Here is a 13,165-nt window from a genome sequence, read left to right on the forward strand (position 1 = left end):
TCCCCACAAGAAATAGGAGTGTTGTTCTCTAAATAATAGTGAGAATGCAAACAGAGATTTTGTCATCAGTATTGCATCAAATAACAAACTATCCTGTAGCACAAAATACAAATGCTTTCTTTGACTTACAGTGAAACCTAATTTGGTGGTATCATCCTTGTCTCCTGTTTACAACAGCCACAAAGCTGTCACATAGTTTGCAATAGTTAATGACCATTAGTCAGCAAGAATGACAGGTCAAGACTGTGTTGAATTTACAGAGTTCCAAAGGAAAAAAATTTCAAAGAAATATTGAGAACTTAAATAATATATATGACATGCAAGTGGCAAGAAGTGCTACAAAAAAAAAAAAAAAAAAGAGAGGGAGAGAGAGAAAGAAAGAAAGAAAGGAAAAAACATGCCTGAACAACCTTTTTTCTTTTAAGTTTCCTTCAGTTCCAAAGCTTTTCTTACATTTTGAACTACTTGGAAATTTTTCATCCAGGTTAAGTTTCTTTCATTTGTATATAGCACAAGTTGAGACCACCTACACAGACAATTCCTGGAGCTCAACTCCTGGAGCTTTCTTAGAGCATTGCACTTAAGTGTAAATCTAAGTCCACAGATCCCACTCTTGATTTATATGAGCTCCTTGAACAGGAGAACAGGTTCACAGCGTTGTCCATTTGAGCCTGCTCAGGTCTCAGAGGGGCCCATGAAGGGGATCTCAGGCACACTGCACTCAGACTGCTTCATCAGCAAGAGTCCCATAAGATCACAATCCCAATTAGCAGAGCAGGACACAAATCTCAGAACATTTGCAAACAGCTCATCTCCAACAACAACTACCAATTTTTCTTCACACGACTGTTTATATGGATCCCATACTTAGAGGGTAATGAGCATTAGACACCTATCTCGAAAGGGATGAATGGATCTTACTTGAATAAGAATTATAATACAACCCTCCAAAATTAACATTTGATCTGGAAGTAATAAATACTTCAATCTCTACAGTTGCTGCTATTTGTTTTTCTAATGATAAGGTTTCCTGAGCAGACTTCAGAGGTTACTTACCAGATGCATCCCTCTTAGCCAAATTGAAAAAAAAACACCAAAAAACAAATGCAAAACAAAAACCCCTACTTCATTTTCTAGGCAAACATGAATAAATAGAGAGCAGCTAATGTGTGAAGTTTCATTTGGCTGGTTTCCCCTTTTGGTTCTTTAAATATTTTTCACTGTTGAGGCATCTATTTTCTGGACAGCTGGAGCAGTCCACCTAAATACACTTGGCCTGCTGAATTTGCATTAGGAGAAAGCTGAAGGACAGCAAGACTGTTTTTACTTCTCCTGATTGACCTCCAATAGCCTATCTCCTTTTTCTGACATTCTTTATAACAAGTCCTGAAATTTTTCACTCTGGCAGTTGTGGGGGCTGAGGGGGCTACAACCGCCTTTGGAAAAAATGAGGACATAGCCAAACACTAGCATTGTTCTACAAAACACTCCTCTCAGCTGTATTCCTTTGCCCCTTGTGAACTGAGAATAATCCTGGGATAAGAAGAATCAAAGAGTGAAACCATCTGATAGTATAAAGGATTTTGCTTTTGGACACACAGATGACATCAGATTCCTGTAATACCTGTTGTTTCACAATGCAGCCACAAGCAAGTTGGAGTAACACAGGGGATGCCACATCTGTGATACCAGAGAAAAATACCAATGCTCCCTGCCCCCAAGAGCCTTCTGGTGTCCTCCAAGAACTTGCTAAGCTCTTTGCCAGTATTTTTTCCTTGCCCAGGATAAAACACCCTACTCTTTTCTATGAGGAACATGCTGTAAAACACCTCAAACAGATTTTAAGCTGCATTCCCGAGATCAGCACCTCAGGTTATTTGGAAATTGCCAGGATTGGATGGTACACAGAGTAGGCCAAGCCATATGTAAACAGTATGGAACACTACAGGGAGCAGGGTGACTGCAATATCATGTAATTAATGTAACTAACTTACACAATTAATCATTTTACATTGAAGTTAACCACAATCAGAATTCCCAAAATTTTGTATAGGAAAAGAAGATGCATTGCCTCAGCAAGTAAGTCCAGGAACCCAAACACAGAAGTCACGCTCCTCATGGAAGAGTATTGTGTAGTCACAATCTACAAGCTACACTTTCCCTTTGCCCCACGAAAACTTTCCAAAAGTGTTTTCCTGTACTTTTTTTCCCTCTTAAATAACTCCATTCCTCTTGACTACAGTGCTAAATAGGAGGATCTTCACAAAATACTCATTCATTCCACTGGCAACTGCAGTCTTCAAATATTTGTAAGGAGTTAGAGCCATCTTAGACAAATCAGAGGAAATTTCAAAAGAAAAAAAGTGCATAAAGAGCTAGAGAAATTAAGTTATAATGATTATAGTGAAAGAGTAAATGACTTACAGTTTAGCTATTTCCTAACTAAAATCTGAAATGCAGCAAAGGGGAAAAATACAACAAAACATAAATATTAAGTCATCAGAGAAAATTTTGGTGCCAGGCAAACACAAAATAACTTCTTAATACTAGGAAAACAAGTTGTCAAACTCATACAAAGTAAGAATTCAACAAACAACACTCCTCCCCGCCTTCCAAGCTATCATGCTGTAATTTAAAATTATGTTGCAATTCATGCAGCCAATAGTGCTTTTGAAGCAGAAGCATATATGCTTGGAAGAGAATTTGGTACTACATATCACTGAGGTCAAAAGCAGGGTAGAATTAAAAAAAAAAGTATTAAATGTTTATAATAGATAATGAACACAGTTGTACTTACCCTACTCACTAAACAAAATTCAAGACTTTACCAAACACCAAAAATCTTAAGGAGCAACTTAAGACTTTGAAAGTGCTTACATCTTTCAAAAAACAACCTTTCTTGGAATTTCTTATAATTCATTCTACAAACAGCTGTAGCACATTTTTTACATTAAACTAGGATATTAAACTTGATAGAATACCAGTCTGACTTCATATGGATCTCCTTTGCTCCAAGCATTTGGTTATAATGAATCACTGACCACATTCAAAAAAGCAGCAGCTGAACATGAGGTTCTAGACAGACTTCCTGTTCTGGATGCAGTGTATCAATGGAAGGTGATTATTACCACCACTACAACAGCTAAAAGAGCAAGTCCTCGTTTATTTTTACTCAAATGAGTGGACACATCCTTGAAGAACATGCATGAGTCCAAAACATTTAAAAAACGTATTTTTGAAGGGATGTTTATGTCAGCCTCTAAATACTGCAGTTAGTTAAAATAATCCCCAAAGCTTTTTTAGAACCTTCAGAAATGCAGCTATTTGTCAGCAGCAATCCTGTGAAATCCCCCACAGACATACAAGTGTGCTTACACAAGACACCCAGGAATGCACATACTTACACCAAGAGCTGGAAAGAGCCATGAGCTCTTAGAGCTTAACATTGTATGCTGCTCACACAAAAGGCCAGCAAAGGTTAACAATTTTGCTTGCAGAAATATTACTTAATTTAGTCTTCATAATGGGTCTTATTATATTACTTACACTCATCCAGTTATATTTGACACAAATCATTCATCTAGAAAGAGATGGCATGTGCGTGTGTTTTTGAAAAGAATACCTACATGTATAAAAAGGAAAGTTGCAACAGACAAAACTTAGTAATAGCAGAAAAATAACATTCACCCTACCTGCTCAGTTTAGCACTGCTTGATTACTGGGAATGAGGTTTATGCTAGAGCACGACTATTTTCTGGAGTGGAAAACCTAGCCTCATCTCTTACCAGTGCATGTAGCATCAAGACACAGAGTAAGGCACACTTCATAAACTTGGAGGTGGCCATTGAACTGGTGGGTTTGAGACTCTACAGCGAAAGGAAAAAAAATGCCGAGAAACTGACACTGCTGCTTTCCTCTGACTCCCACACTAGCAGCATTTAAAATCCATTAGCCATCAACCAGCAGCATTTTATGATTACATCAGATATTAAAAAAAAAAAATATCTCAGCTAAGATAGCATCTAAGATAAACGGAGCTCAAGAGCATGCATTTTCATTGCAAAAACGAAATCACAGCACAAAGACTGTTCTGCAGTTTATTGCTGTCTGCATAAAGAGACCCCACTGTAGCTTTTAGGGATGAACTTTATAGCACGCAAATACATTCCCATTCTAATACAAAATGAAGAATTCTTGTATATTTATAGTTTAAAACCTCTTTAGCCACTGTGGAACAATTGACCAATACAGCTTTTGTATGGTCATGTAACCCTAAAGGTTTTACTACACAACAAAATGAACTACGGCAAACCCTCTTAGTTGTGCTGCTAGCTTCTTTCCTGTTATTGTTACCATAATAACCTATTCCTGCTATTGTTACCATATTACCATTAATTCAGCCTCGGTACATGCTGCTGTCACACCTTCATTTCAATAACCTAAAAATTTTAGTTCATGCCCTGAGTGCCTGCACAGTCCCTCCAGTTCATTTTGAAATTTTCAAAAAACAAACAAACAACATGGAATGACTTGGATTTTTTTGACCTCTTGTGTAGACAATGTATATGCTCACTGCATGTTCCCTATTCAGAAACTATGTAGAGAACAAGCCAGAGAGTAAATACATCACGAGAGTTTTTAAAATATTCACAGATAGTATAGGAATTAAAGTTTCAAGTCATTGATGTTACATATCTGCTCACCCTTCCTGATTAGAAGAGTTTCTGTTTAACCTTGTTACATTTATCTCTCCTGGGAAGAAAAGGAATGCTCCAAGTGTTTTGGAAAAGAAAAACCTAAAGATTATATCCTGGCATCTATGACAAATTCAGGTCAGTACCTTAAATCAGCAATTTTCTTTTCACTGAGTGATAGTTACCACAGATTTTTGAGAGGCTATAAGAGAATAATTTTGTTAGATGAATATCTCAAGAGAGCAAACAGGTGCACTCTGAAACACAAATCAGCGACAAAAAAGTAAAGAAGTTTTCAAATGTCACACACAGACACACAAGACATTGACATACTTGGGGGAAACTCACCTTCTTGACAGATATTACTGCAAATATAATGACTTGTACAGCATCTCCCCAGTGCTAGAGACAAGACCTCCCCATATGGCCTCATCAGACCAAAGTCATTATGTTCAGTAGGCTCATGGAAGCTGAGAGCATCAAGCCACTCCTCCAGCAGTTCTACACTGTATTGCTCAATCTTACCTTTTTAACATCACTGATTTGCAACCTGGACACCAGTCCACTCCTCTAGGCTCTAAATTGTGCACTTGAAAAAACAGTATTAAGAAAAAACTTGGCATTTAATTAAAAGAAAAAAAGAAAAAAAAAGGACTTTTCTTCCTGAGCCCCAATGAATGGTTTTCAGGTTGATATATGCAACCCACCTCTATTACTGCAGAGTTGAGCAAGAAATATTAACTTCTATCTCCCCCCTTCTGCCTCCCTTTCATAATACTCCCAAGAGCAGGTCTGATGCAAGCCTGTTGGCAGCTGCTGTTTTCTCTTGCTGCGGCTACTCAGCAGCTCCCCCACTGGGTGGCAGGGGAGGGAGCGCAGAGACGAGACTGCTGCACACCCAAGCGTGGGGACTCCAGGGAAAGGGGGCTGGGATTCCACTATTCCACCTTAACTTAAGGGAGAACTACAATAAGAGGTTGTCTTCCTCGCAAGGCCACCCAAGGAAAGAGACAACCAACGACCAATTATAATTCCCTGGTTTTCTGCCACAGCACAAGTTGCAACAGTCTGGCAGCTGCTCCATCTTCTACCAGCTGGCCAGGACCTGCAGGAAGCACAGAGCACTCCAGGCACTTCTCTGTGCCAAGGTGGCAGGGAGAGAAGCGTAAGTGCTGGCTGCGTGGGACTCTGCACTTTGGGGGAACTCCCTCATGACGCAGGAAATCCTAAGGAGTTGGTTTACAAGCAGGTTTCATTCCCATTCCACTGGTCAGACAGTTCATCCCAAAACCATTAATTTGGGCCCTGTAATCTTATTAAATAATGAACTTTACCCTCAGGCTGAAAAGAACTGGGCACTCCTGCACAAGCTCATCAGTACCCACTTGCTGCAGCACATGCCCTTGCAAGAGCTATATATGAAGAACTACTACTATTTATTTATATCTGTAACACTTCCAAGTTGCTGCAAAATTCTAGGACATCTCTAGGATTAATATACAGCACTTACCTGCATAGAAATGTAGTAGTCATTATTTTCTGCTTAGCTTTTCCTCCTAAGCTGGAGGACCTCCAACTTCATCCACACTTTTAGGAATAAGTTTCTAAAGCAAAAGTTATTAAAGTAGGAGTAAAGAGGAATAAAAATATTGTATAAAAAGTTTTTCCCCAAAGTTGTAAGAACTGCACTTACGCATCAGTTTAATACACAGCAGTATGGCATATGTGGTGGAAGGTTAAAACGGGGAAACTGTAGCATCTATAAACACAAGAGAGCATGCATTTTTCATTTGATTTAAGAAAGTTCAAGCAGATGACTTTTTACTGACAGTATAATCACATTCTCCTTGAACTAATTACTTACAGTTTACTTATTTAATCCTTTCTAATTACTCCAGGCATTCTTCTCAACATTCTCTCATCCCAGGGACAAACATGCACAACACTCATTCACTCAAACAGTTCCAGAAAAAATCACCAGAGTAACTCACAACTAAGCCTGCTCAGATGCCGAATCTCGCACTACTACTCACCACTAGTCAGGCACACCAACATTTTTTTGTTAGCATAATTGCTTAACACATGCTACCCACTCACTTCCCAGTCACTTGACCTTTCTTCCTTCAGTTTGCTCACGGTTCCCCTTTTTCCAGGGAACACTTGCACTTCTACACAACGCACTACAGCGGCAGCTCCTAAGACTTTGAGGTTTCTTTAAGAAACAGGCTAACTGTCTACAGCATGTGCATGGAAACGTACAGCATCACTTAGGAGAGTATCTTTACTATCAGCTGTTCTCCCTCAGCAGTTTAAGTGTACAAAGTATGCACCATGCTCCAGTTTTGATTCTCTCTACCTTTTCAGCACAAGCTGTTCTGAGGGTTTACAATCCAAACACCAATTTCACTCAGGAAATAACTGGCTTACTATCATAGTATGGAAAGAGTTGAGGTATTTTTTTATCTTTTACTAAGTTTTGCATTTTTATAAATAGTCTAAATGATAAGATAAAATGATTGACCAGCTGGATTGATTTTGTGTTTCTATTTTTAAATATTTAGATTTGCAAAATACTTGATAAGCATTTAAGCAGTATATCACTTACAGCATTAAGGATGTTAAAATATAAGCATTCAGGCTCTAATTGAAATGTTTGAAGAGGGAGTACAATATCTTCAGTAACCTTCTCTGTTCAGAATATTATTTGAAAAGCATGAATCTGTGGACTACACATGGTCTACAACAGCTTGAATATCCAAAATAACTACAGCTAATGCACACTATCAGAACCTGAGTCTGACTTCCCATTTAATTACAGTAAGGTCTCCCAAACTTTTATTCAGTAAAGCCAACAGCACAGGTATATTAAACTTATTTCATCAACCAGATTAAAAGTTCAGCTGATAATCTTCACTTATTTAGGTTTACAGTGATATTTTTAATTCACACATTTTGTACTTTTTTCCCCTGTACTTCAGTGAATAATGAATGAGCTGGGTCATGATCGCTTTTGACAAGCTGCAAATCTTAAGAACATCTAAATGAGGGTAAGACTTGTTATAGAACTCGGACATCAAAGGTCTTTCTAATAACATCACATGCTTACATAAGTATATACTGTGCATCCTTTCTATGCATCAGCATACTGGGAACTGCAAAACCACAAAGTTTGTTGAAAGGTACTTGAATTCTAAGTTATGACATTTCCAGCAGAAAGAAAAATTAATATACACTCGGAATTTGAGAATTTATGTAGAACCTTAACTGTGTGTCTGGACAGAGTTTTCAAATGCAAGTGTCAAGTTACACCTTCTGTAAACTCTGTCACGCAGCAGTAGGTCACTGCAAGTTCCAATAACTCCGAGAGACTTTTCAACAAATGGAAAGTCTCATTTTTTGTTGTCATCGTCCCCCACACGTTTCCCTCGCTACTTCATTCCTCTGCACAGCTGCTTCTCAAAGCGTTGCTCAGCCCGTCCTCCAGCAGCGCCCAGCTCTGCGCAGCCGAGCCCGCTGCGGGCACCGCGCGCAGCCGCCGGCCCTGCTGGGACCCCGCAGCTCTGCCCTCGCTGAAGCAGCCCCGAGTGCCGCCCCGACCCGCCCCCGGGGAGCGCTGCGGCCGCCAGCGCCAAGGCGGCACAGCCGGAGCTGCGGGGCGCTGCCGCCGGGGCCGCGGCCGCCGGGGCCGCGGCCGCCGGGGCCGCGGCCGCGACCTCTCGCCGGTCAGCCCAGCACCCGCCCGGACCGCGGCGGGAGCACAGCGCTCGGGCCGCCTCTGCCCATCAGGTGTATTGCGTTTCTTTGTAAACACACTTCTTCCCTCTGCAGCCTGCCTTCCAGCAACCCTGAAACCCGAGAAACTTTTTTTTTTTTTTTTTGCTTAAACAAACCTCTGCCCCCCAGCCCCGGATTTCTGAAGAGCCCCCATTTCAACAGGCTTCTCCCAAATATTTTCCTCGACGGGATTTCCAAGAAGCCCGTGCAAACGGACTCCCAGGCACACGCCCGCAGAAGGGAGCTCGCATCTGCTGCGGGGCACGGACGTACCTTTGCCTCCCCCGCGTCGGGCTCCTCCTCGTAGTAGCCCTGGCCGGACTCGTAGGCGGCGGCGGCGGCCGGCTGCCGGGGTCCCAGGAGCACGGCGCCGGCGGCCAGGCAGCACCCCAGCGAGAGCACCTCCAGCAAGTGCATGGTGCAAAGATGGCAGGGCGGGCGCGCAGCGGAGCCACGGGGCAGTTGGATGAATGCAGGCGAAATTATGAGGCTCTTTCTCTTCCTCCCCCCGCCTGGTGCTGTCGTCTCCCCCCTCCCTCCCCTCGCAATATCCAAGGCAGTAAAATCCGTGGGATGGAGAAGATGCAGCAGCAGCAGCTTCTAGACGCCTGCAGGGGAGTTCCCAACTTTCCCAGCCGCTTTGCAAATTCTCACCAAAGTTGTTCGGAGTTTGCCAGGTAAAAAACCCACCAGGAAACCGGACATCCGAGGCTGCGCTCACTCAGGAGCAGGGGAGGTGGAAAGCGCAGAGAGGAGGAGGAGGAGGGAAGGGAAGGAGGGAGAGGCAGAGCGGGAGCGAGCGGACGCTCCCCCCGGGGAGCTCCGGTCTCCCCGCGCAGCGCGTGCTGCGCCGCGGCGGAGGCCGAGGGGTGCGCAGAGGGGCGCAGCGCCGCGGAGCGCCGCCCGCCGCCGCGGAGCGCTCGCCGGACGCCTGTCAGCGGCAGCGCGGCCGGGGGGTGCGCGGCGGCCGGGGCTGCGCGGCGGCCGCGGGGGCCGCGCATGGCGAAAGCGCCCTCTGCCTGCGCCTCTGCGCGGGGCCGCCGGGCGGCCAGAGGGGGCGGGCGGGCGGGCGGGCGGGCGGCCTTCCTCCGCCTCCGCCTCCGCCTCCGCCTCCGCCGCCTCCTCCTCCTCCTCCTCCTCCTCCTGCTGCCGCCGGCGCAGCGCGCCCCGCGGCTCTCCCGGGACGGGGTGGCGGGCAGGCACCGGCGGGCCGCGGAGCCGCAAAGCAGAGCGAGCTCCGGGTCCCAGCCCCGAGGGGAAAGCAAAGTTCATCGCTGCTTCATCCAGCGGTTCAGCCACTGCATGCGGCTGGTTAAACCGCACACCGAGCAAGTCTGCAACCTCGCAAGAAAATTTCTGCTTAATCCTAATCGCTTACTTGTGGAGCAGTGCTGGCTGCTCCATCTGAGCGAGTACAGCAGGCACGCAGCTTTTTTAATCGCAGAGAAGAGATTTTGGCATGTTAGAAGTAGACCCCAAACAGTACCTTATTTATTTGTAGTCTTCCTCTCCGTGAGAGTTTGGAGCCATCTTTGAACAGAAGTTCCCCCAGTTCAAAGCCCTAAATAAAACAGCATAAATATGTTTTTCAGTGATACTGTGATTAAAAGTAAAGCTAAAGTTGTTGTTTTTTGTTGATGCTGGCTTTTTCCTTTTAAGTACAACAAGTGGAAAATTGCATATTGCAGTAATAAAGTGCAGCCTGATCAAATCCCAGCTGTGTGAAAGAAGGCATTATATTCCCTATACTATTATTTTTGCTTGATGCGAACAGCATCGCTGAAACTTGTGTAAAAATTACAAAAGCTTTTCAAATTATTCTGCATCACATTTATACTTATTTTGGTAACAGAATTGTATGAGAACAGATTCCTGACTGCCTTGGCTGGATTCTGGCTCTCTACTCATGTTATAATATTTTTATTTTTCAGTAATCCCATTATGGAACTACTCAGGGAATGACATTCAAAGGGGGTATACATGAAGGTGTCTCCCCATCAGGTCTTTGGGTACCTTCTGTTTGTTCTGCTTTATTCCTTACCACTCTCAAGATGGTAGTTCAGCTTGTTGCTATACAAATAAATTATCTAGATGCTATGAAATAATCACTTCATTTACAATCTGTAAAGAACCTAAAATTTTAATAGAGCTACATTTTAAAACAATTTTCATAGCTGTTAAATTACTGAAGCACTAACATTTTTTCAATATCTTCACAGCACAGTAAAACAACAAAGTGAAGACAGTGGTAGAAGTTAATCAGAACAGCTATAAAGATATAAAACATAAATAAATTACAAAAATTATTGTCCTTCAGTGGAGCCTTACAACACTGCAGATCAAAGCACAGGATTGAAGCCAGAGGGCATGCTCCAGGATGCAAAACTCATCTAAACCAGGAATACAGCATTGCTGGTTTGAGTTCAAGCATGGCAAAACTCTCAGAAGCATCATAGACTACTGCAGAAACTGAGGCCTTTTGCGGCATGTTAATAAAACTCACCTGACAATATCTGTTTCAACACCCAAGTGTCACGCAAAGAGCCTCTCTCAGTAACTAGATCACAAAACAAGATGAAACACACTGTTCATGCTATGCAATCACAGCATCAGCTGGCTTCATCATTTCCCCAGTTCTCTTTGCCTTCTCATTCCATCTTTTCCTTTCCTTAATTCACAGAATTTCCATCATGGGGTCAAATATTTTTATGCAAAAAAGCACTTCCACTGACTACTCTGTATATGAAGTTTAAAGTGTCATAACTGAAAGCTTGTAATCATAGTCATAGCACCTTAAGTCACAGTTTGATCATAAGGTTTCTGTATTTTAATCTGTTCACTTACTTTCTGTATGATACTGTATGGTATCTTCTAAGTACAAATGAGTGAATGTGCTGTTGGCTAAGGGGTAACCTTTTAAGGTTTTCCTCATTTCAGGCTGCATTTTTTTCAGTCCCATAAAAGAGGGCTAGTTTAAAGGTTTACTGATTTAAAATCTTTTTTCCTTTCCTCACCACTGAGTGATTAGTATTCCTTTTGTCATCTTCAAATTAAGCAGAAAGTATTATAATATTGAGATTATTTAATAAATTTAACTTGTATGAAAATGCACAAATAAGGCCTACAGGACAATTAATTTAAAGTTTTAAGTGAAATTAATACACTGGCAATGAACTGATCTTCTAAATACAAACAAAAAAAGAGATATCCTTAATAATGCAGAACTACAGTTCTAGGTCTGGCCACGTTGTGTTTTAAAGGCAATGATAGCTACTGTTGACAAACAAAGGAAACTGTTGATGTAAACTATAAGATTCCTTCAAATGAATTCTCTTAGTGTTGTTTTAAGATTACATCAAAAAAATCCAGATCCTCCTTAATTAAGTTGATGTAACATACATCTGTCAAGCAAACTCCTCTTCTGAGTCTAGACATACCTGATATGTTCCTGTCTTATACATCCTGCTTCTGAAATGTGGATGTGTTTCAATAACTGTTTTCTATCTGTAATCATTAGCAGTAGGAAAACTCAGGGAGGAGCCACTGTAAGAAATGTGAGCCAAGACCGGGGAATTAAAAAGTGTCAACAGCAGCAAAAAAATCAGTAGCATGCTATTGCAGTCTGCTCTGTTTGCTTATTGTAGCGTTTGCTTATTTTAGAACTTTCAAGGCTAAAACACCAAGTTGTTGAATGTTTTATTTTGTTATTTCAGTTCTCCTTGTATCTAACCTTTAGCTAGTCATAGGTTTGTGTTTGATTCAAAACACTCTTGCATTTTCTCCTTAAATAGACTTATAGATGCATGTTCAAGAGTTAAAAAAAGACAAATAGTCCTGGTTTGCTTTTAGTTTAACACACAGTTGTCAGTGCTTAATGGTGAGTTTCAGCAGGATTTATATTTAATGTAACACTCAAAGATGGACAGTGATGTTGTTCCTAAGTGCTGCAACTCAAACAAATACAGGAATGCCATTCTGGAGTCATTCCAAAAGATGAAGGTGCTCTTGTAAACCTCAGCTCTTAGTCCCCCTAAACACACAACTCTCCCTTATTTCCTCCAATGCTTACAAGCGTGAAAAAACGTTTGGATACCAAACAGTGCCTTAAATATCAAAGCCCTACATAAGATACTACAAAAGAGCTTGATAAATGTATATATAGAACAACAACAACAACAACAACAATTTCAGATTCAGTGGAAAACTACTAAAACAGCAGAGTCGCTAGTGAATCTTCTGGTTTCAAGTTTTACTACACATTTCTTATCATACTGCTTGATGCCTCTTACCGACTTTGAAAAACTAGTCCTATGGAAGGCTACTGAAAAATGATGACACTGGATTTCAGGTTGCAGTCTGCTTCTTTCCTCAAACTCTCTTGTTTATATAAAACATACATATGATTTTCGGTAAACATTTAAGAGTACTGCAGTTTTACTAATTATATGTATAATGGCCTTCTTCATTCCTCACAAGCAAATTTAAAAGCATAGATTTTTTTTATATGGGCCCACATTAGTATTTTCTTGTATGATCCTAGAAAAGGATCTAAGCATGGTGGCTTGAAAGTCACCTGAAGCAACTGAAATCTTTCCCCTGAATTTGATCAGGCGTCTTCTCTGTAAAACACAACCCATGGGAAACTGTTCTATGCCAAACCCCCAGCCAGGGACTCTGAAATGTAGCTTTATCCATTC

The 13,165-nt window shown here is 41.8% G+C and overlaps 1 protein-coding gene across 6 annotated transcripts in view; it reads right to left on the reverse strand.

Moving 5' to 3' along the window:
- Positions 1-9,364, reverse strand: part of VEGFC (vascular endothelial growth factor C) — a 166,369-nt gene extending 157,005 nt beyond the window's left edge. For all 6 annotated transcript variants that reach the window (XM_067297925.1, XM_067297927.1, XM_067297926.1 and 3 more), the window contains exon 1: positions 8,742-9,364. In XM_067297925.1, the coding sequence (XP_067154026.1) occupies positions 8,742-8,885 (144 nt within the window). In that variant the 5' untranslated portion in view covers positions 8,886-9,364. The remainder of the gene's footprint in view (positions 1-8,741) is intronic.
- Between the last annotated feature and the right edge of the window lie 3,801 nt (positions 9,365-13,165).

The sequence above is a fragment of the Apteryx mantelli genome, chromosome 5 (genome assembly GCF_036417845.1).
Source record: "Apteryx mantelli isolate bAptMan1 chromosome 5, bAptMan1.hap1, whole genome shotgun sequence".
NCBI lineage: Eukaryota > Metazoa > Chordata > Aves > Apterygiformes > Apterygidae > Apteryx > Apteryx mantelli.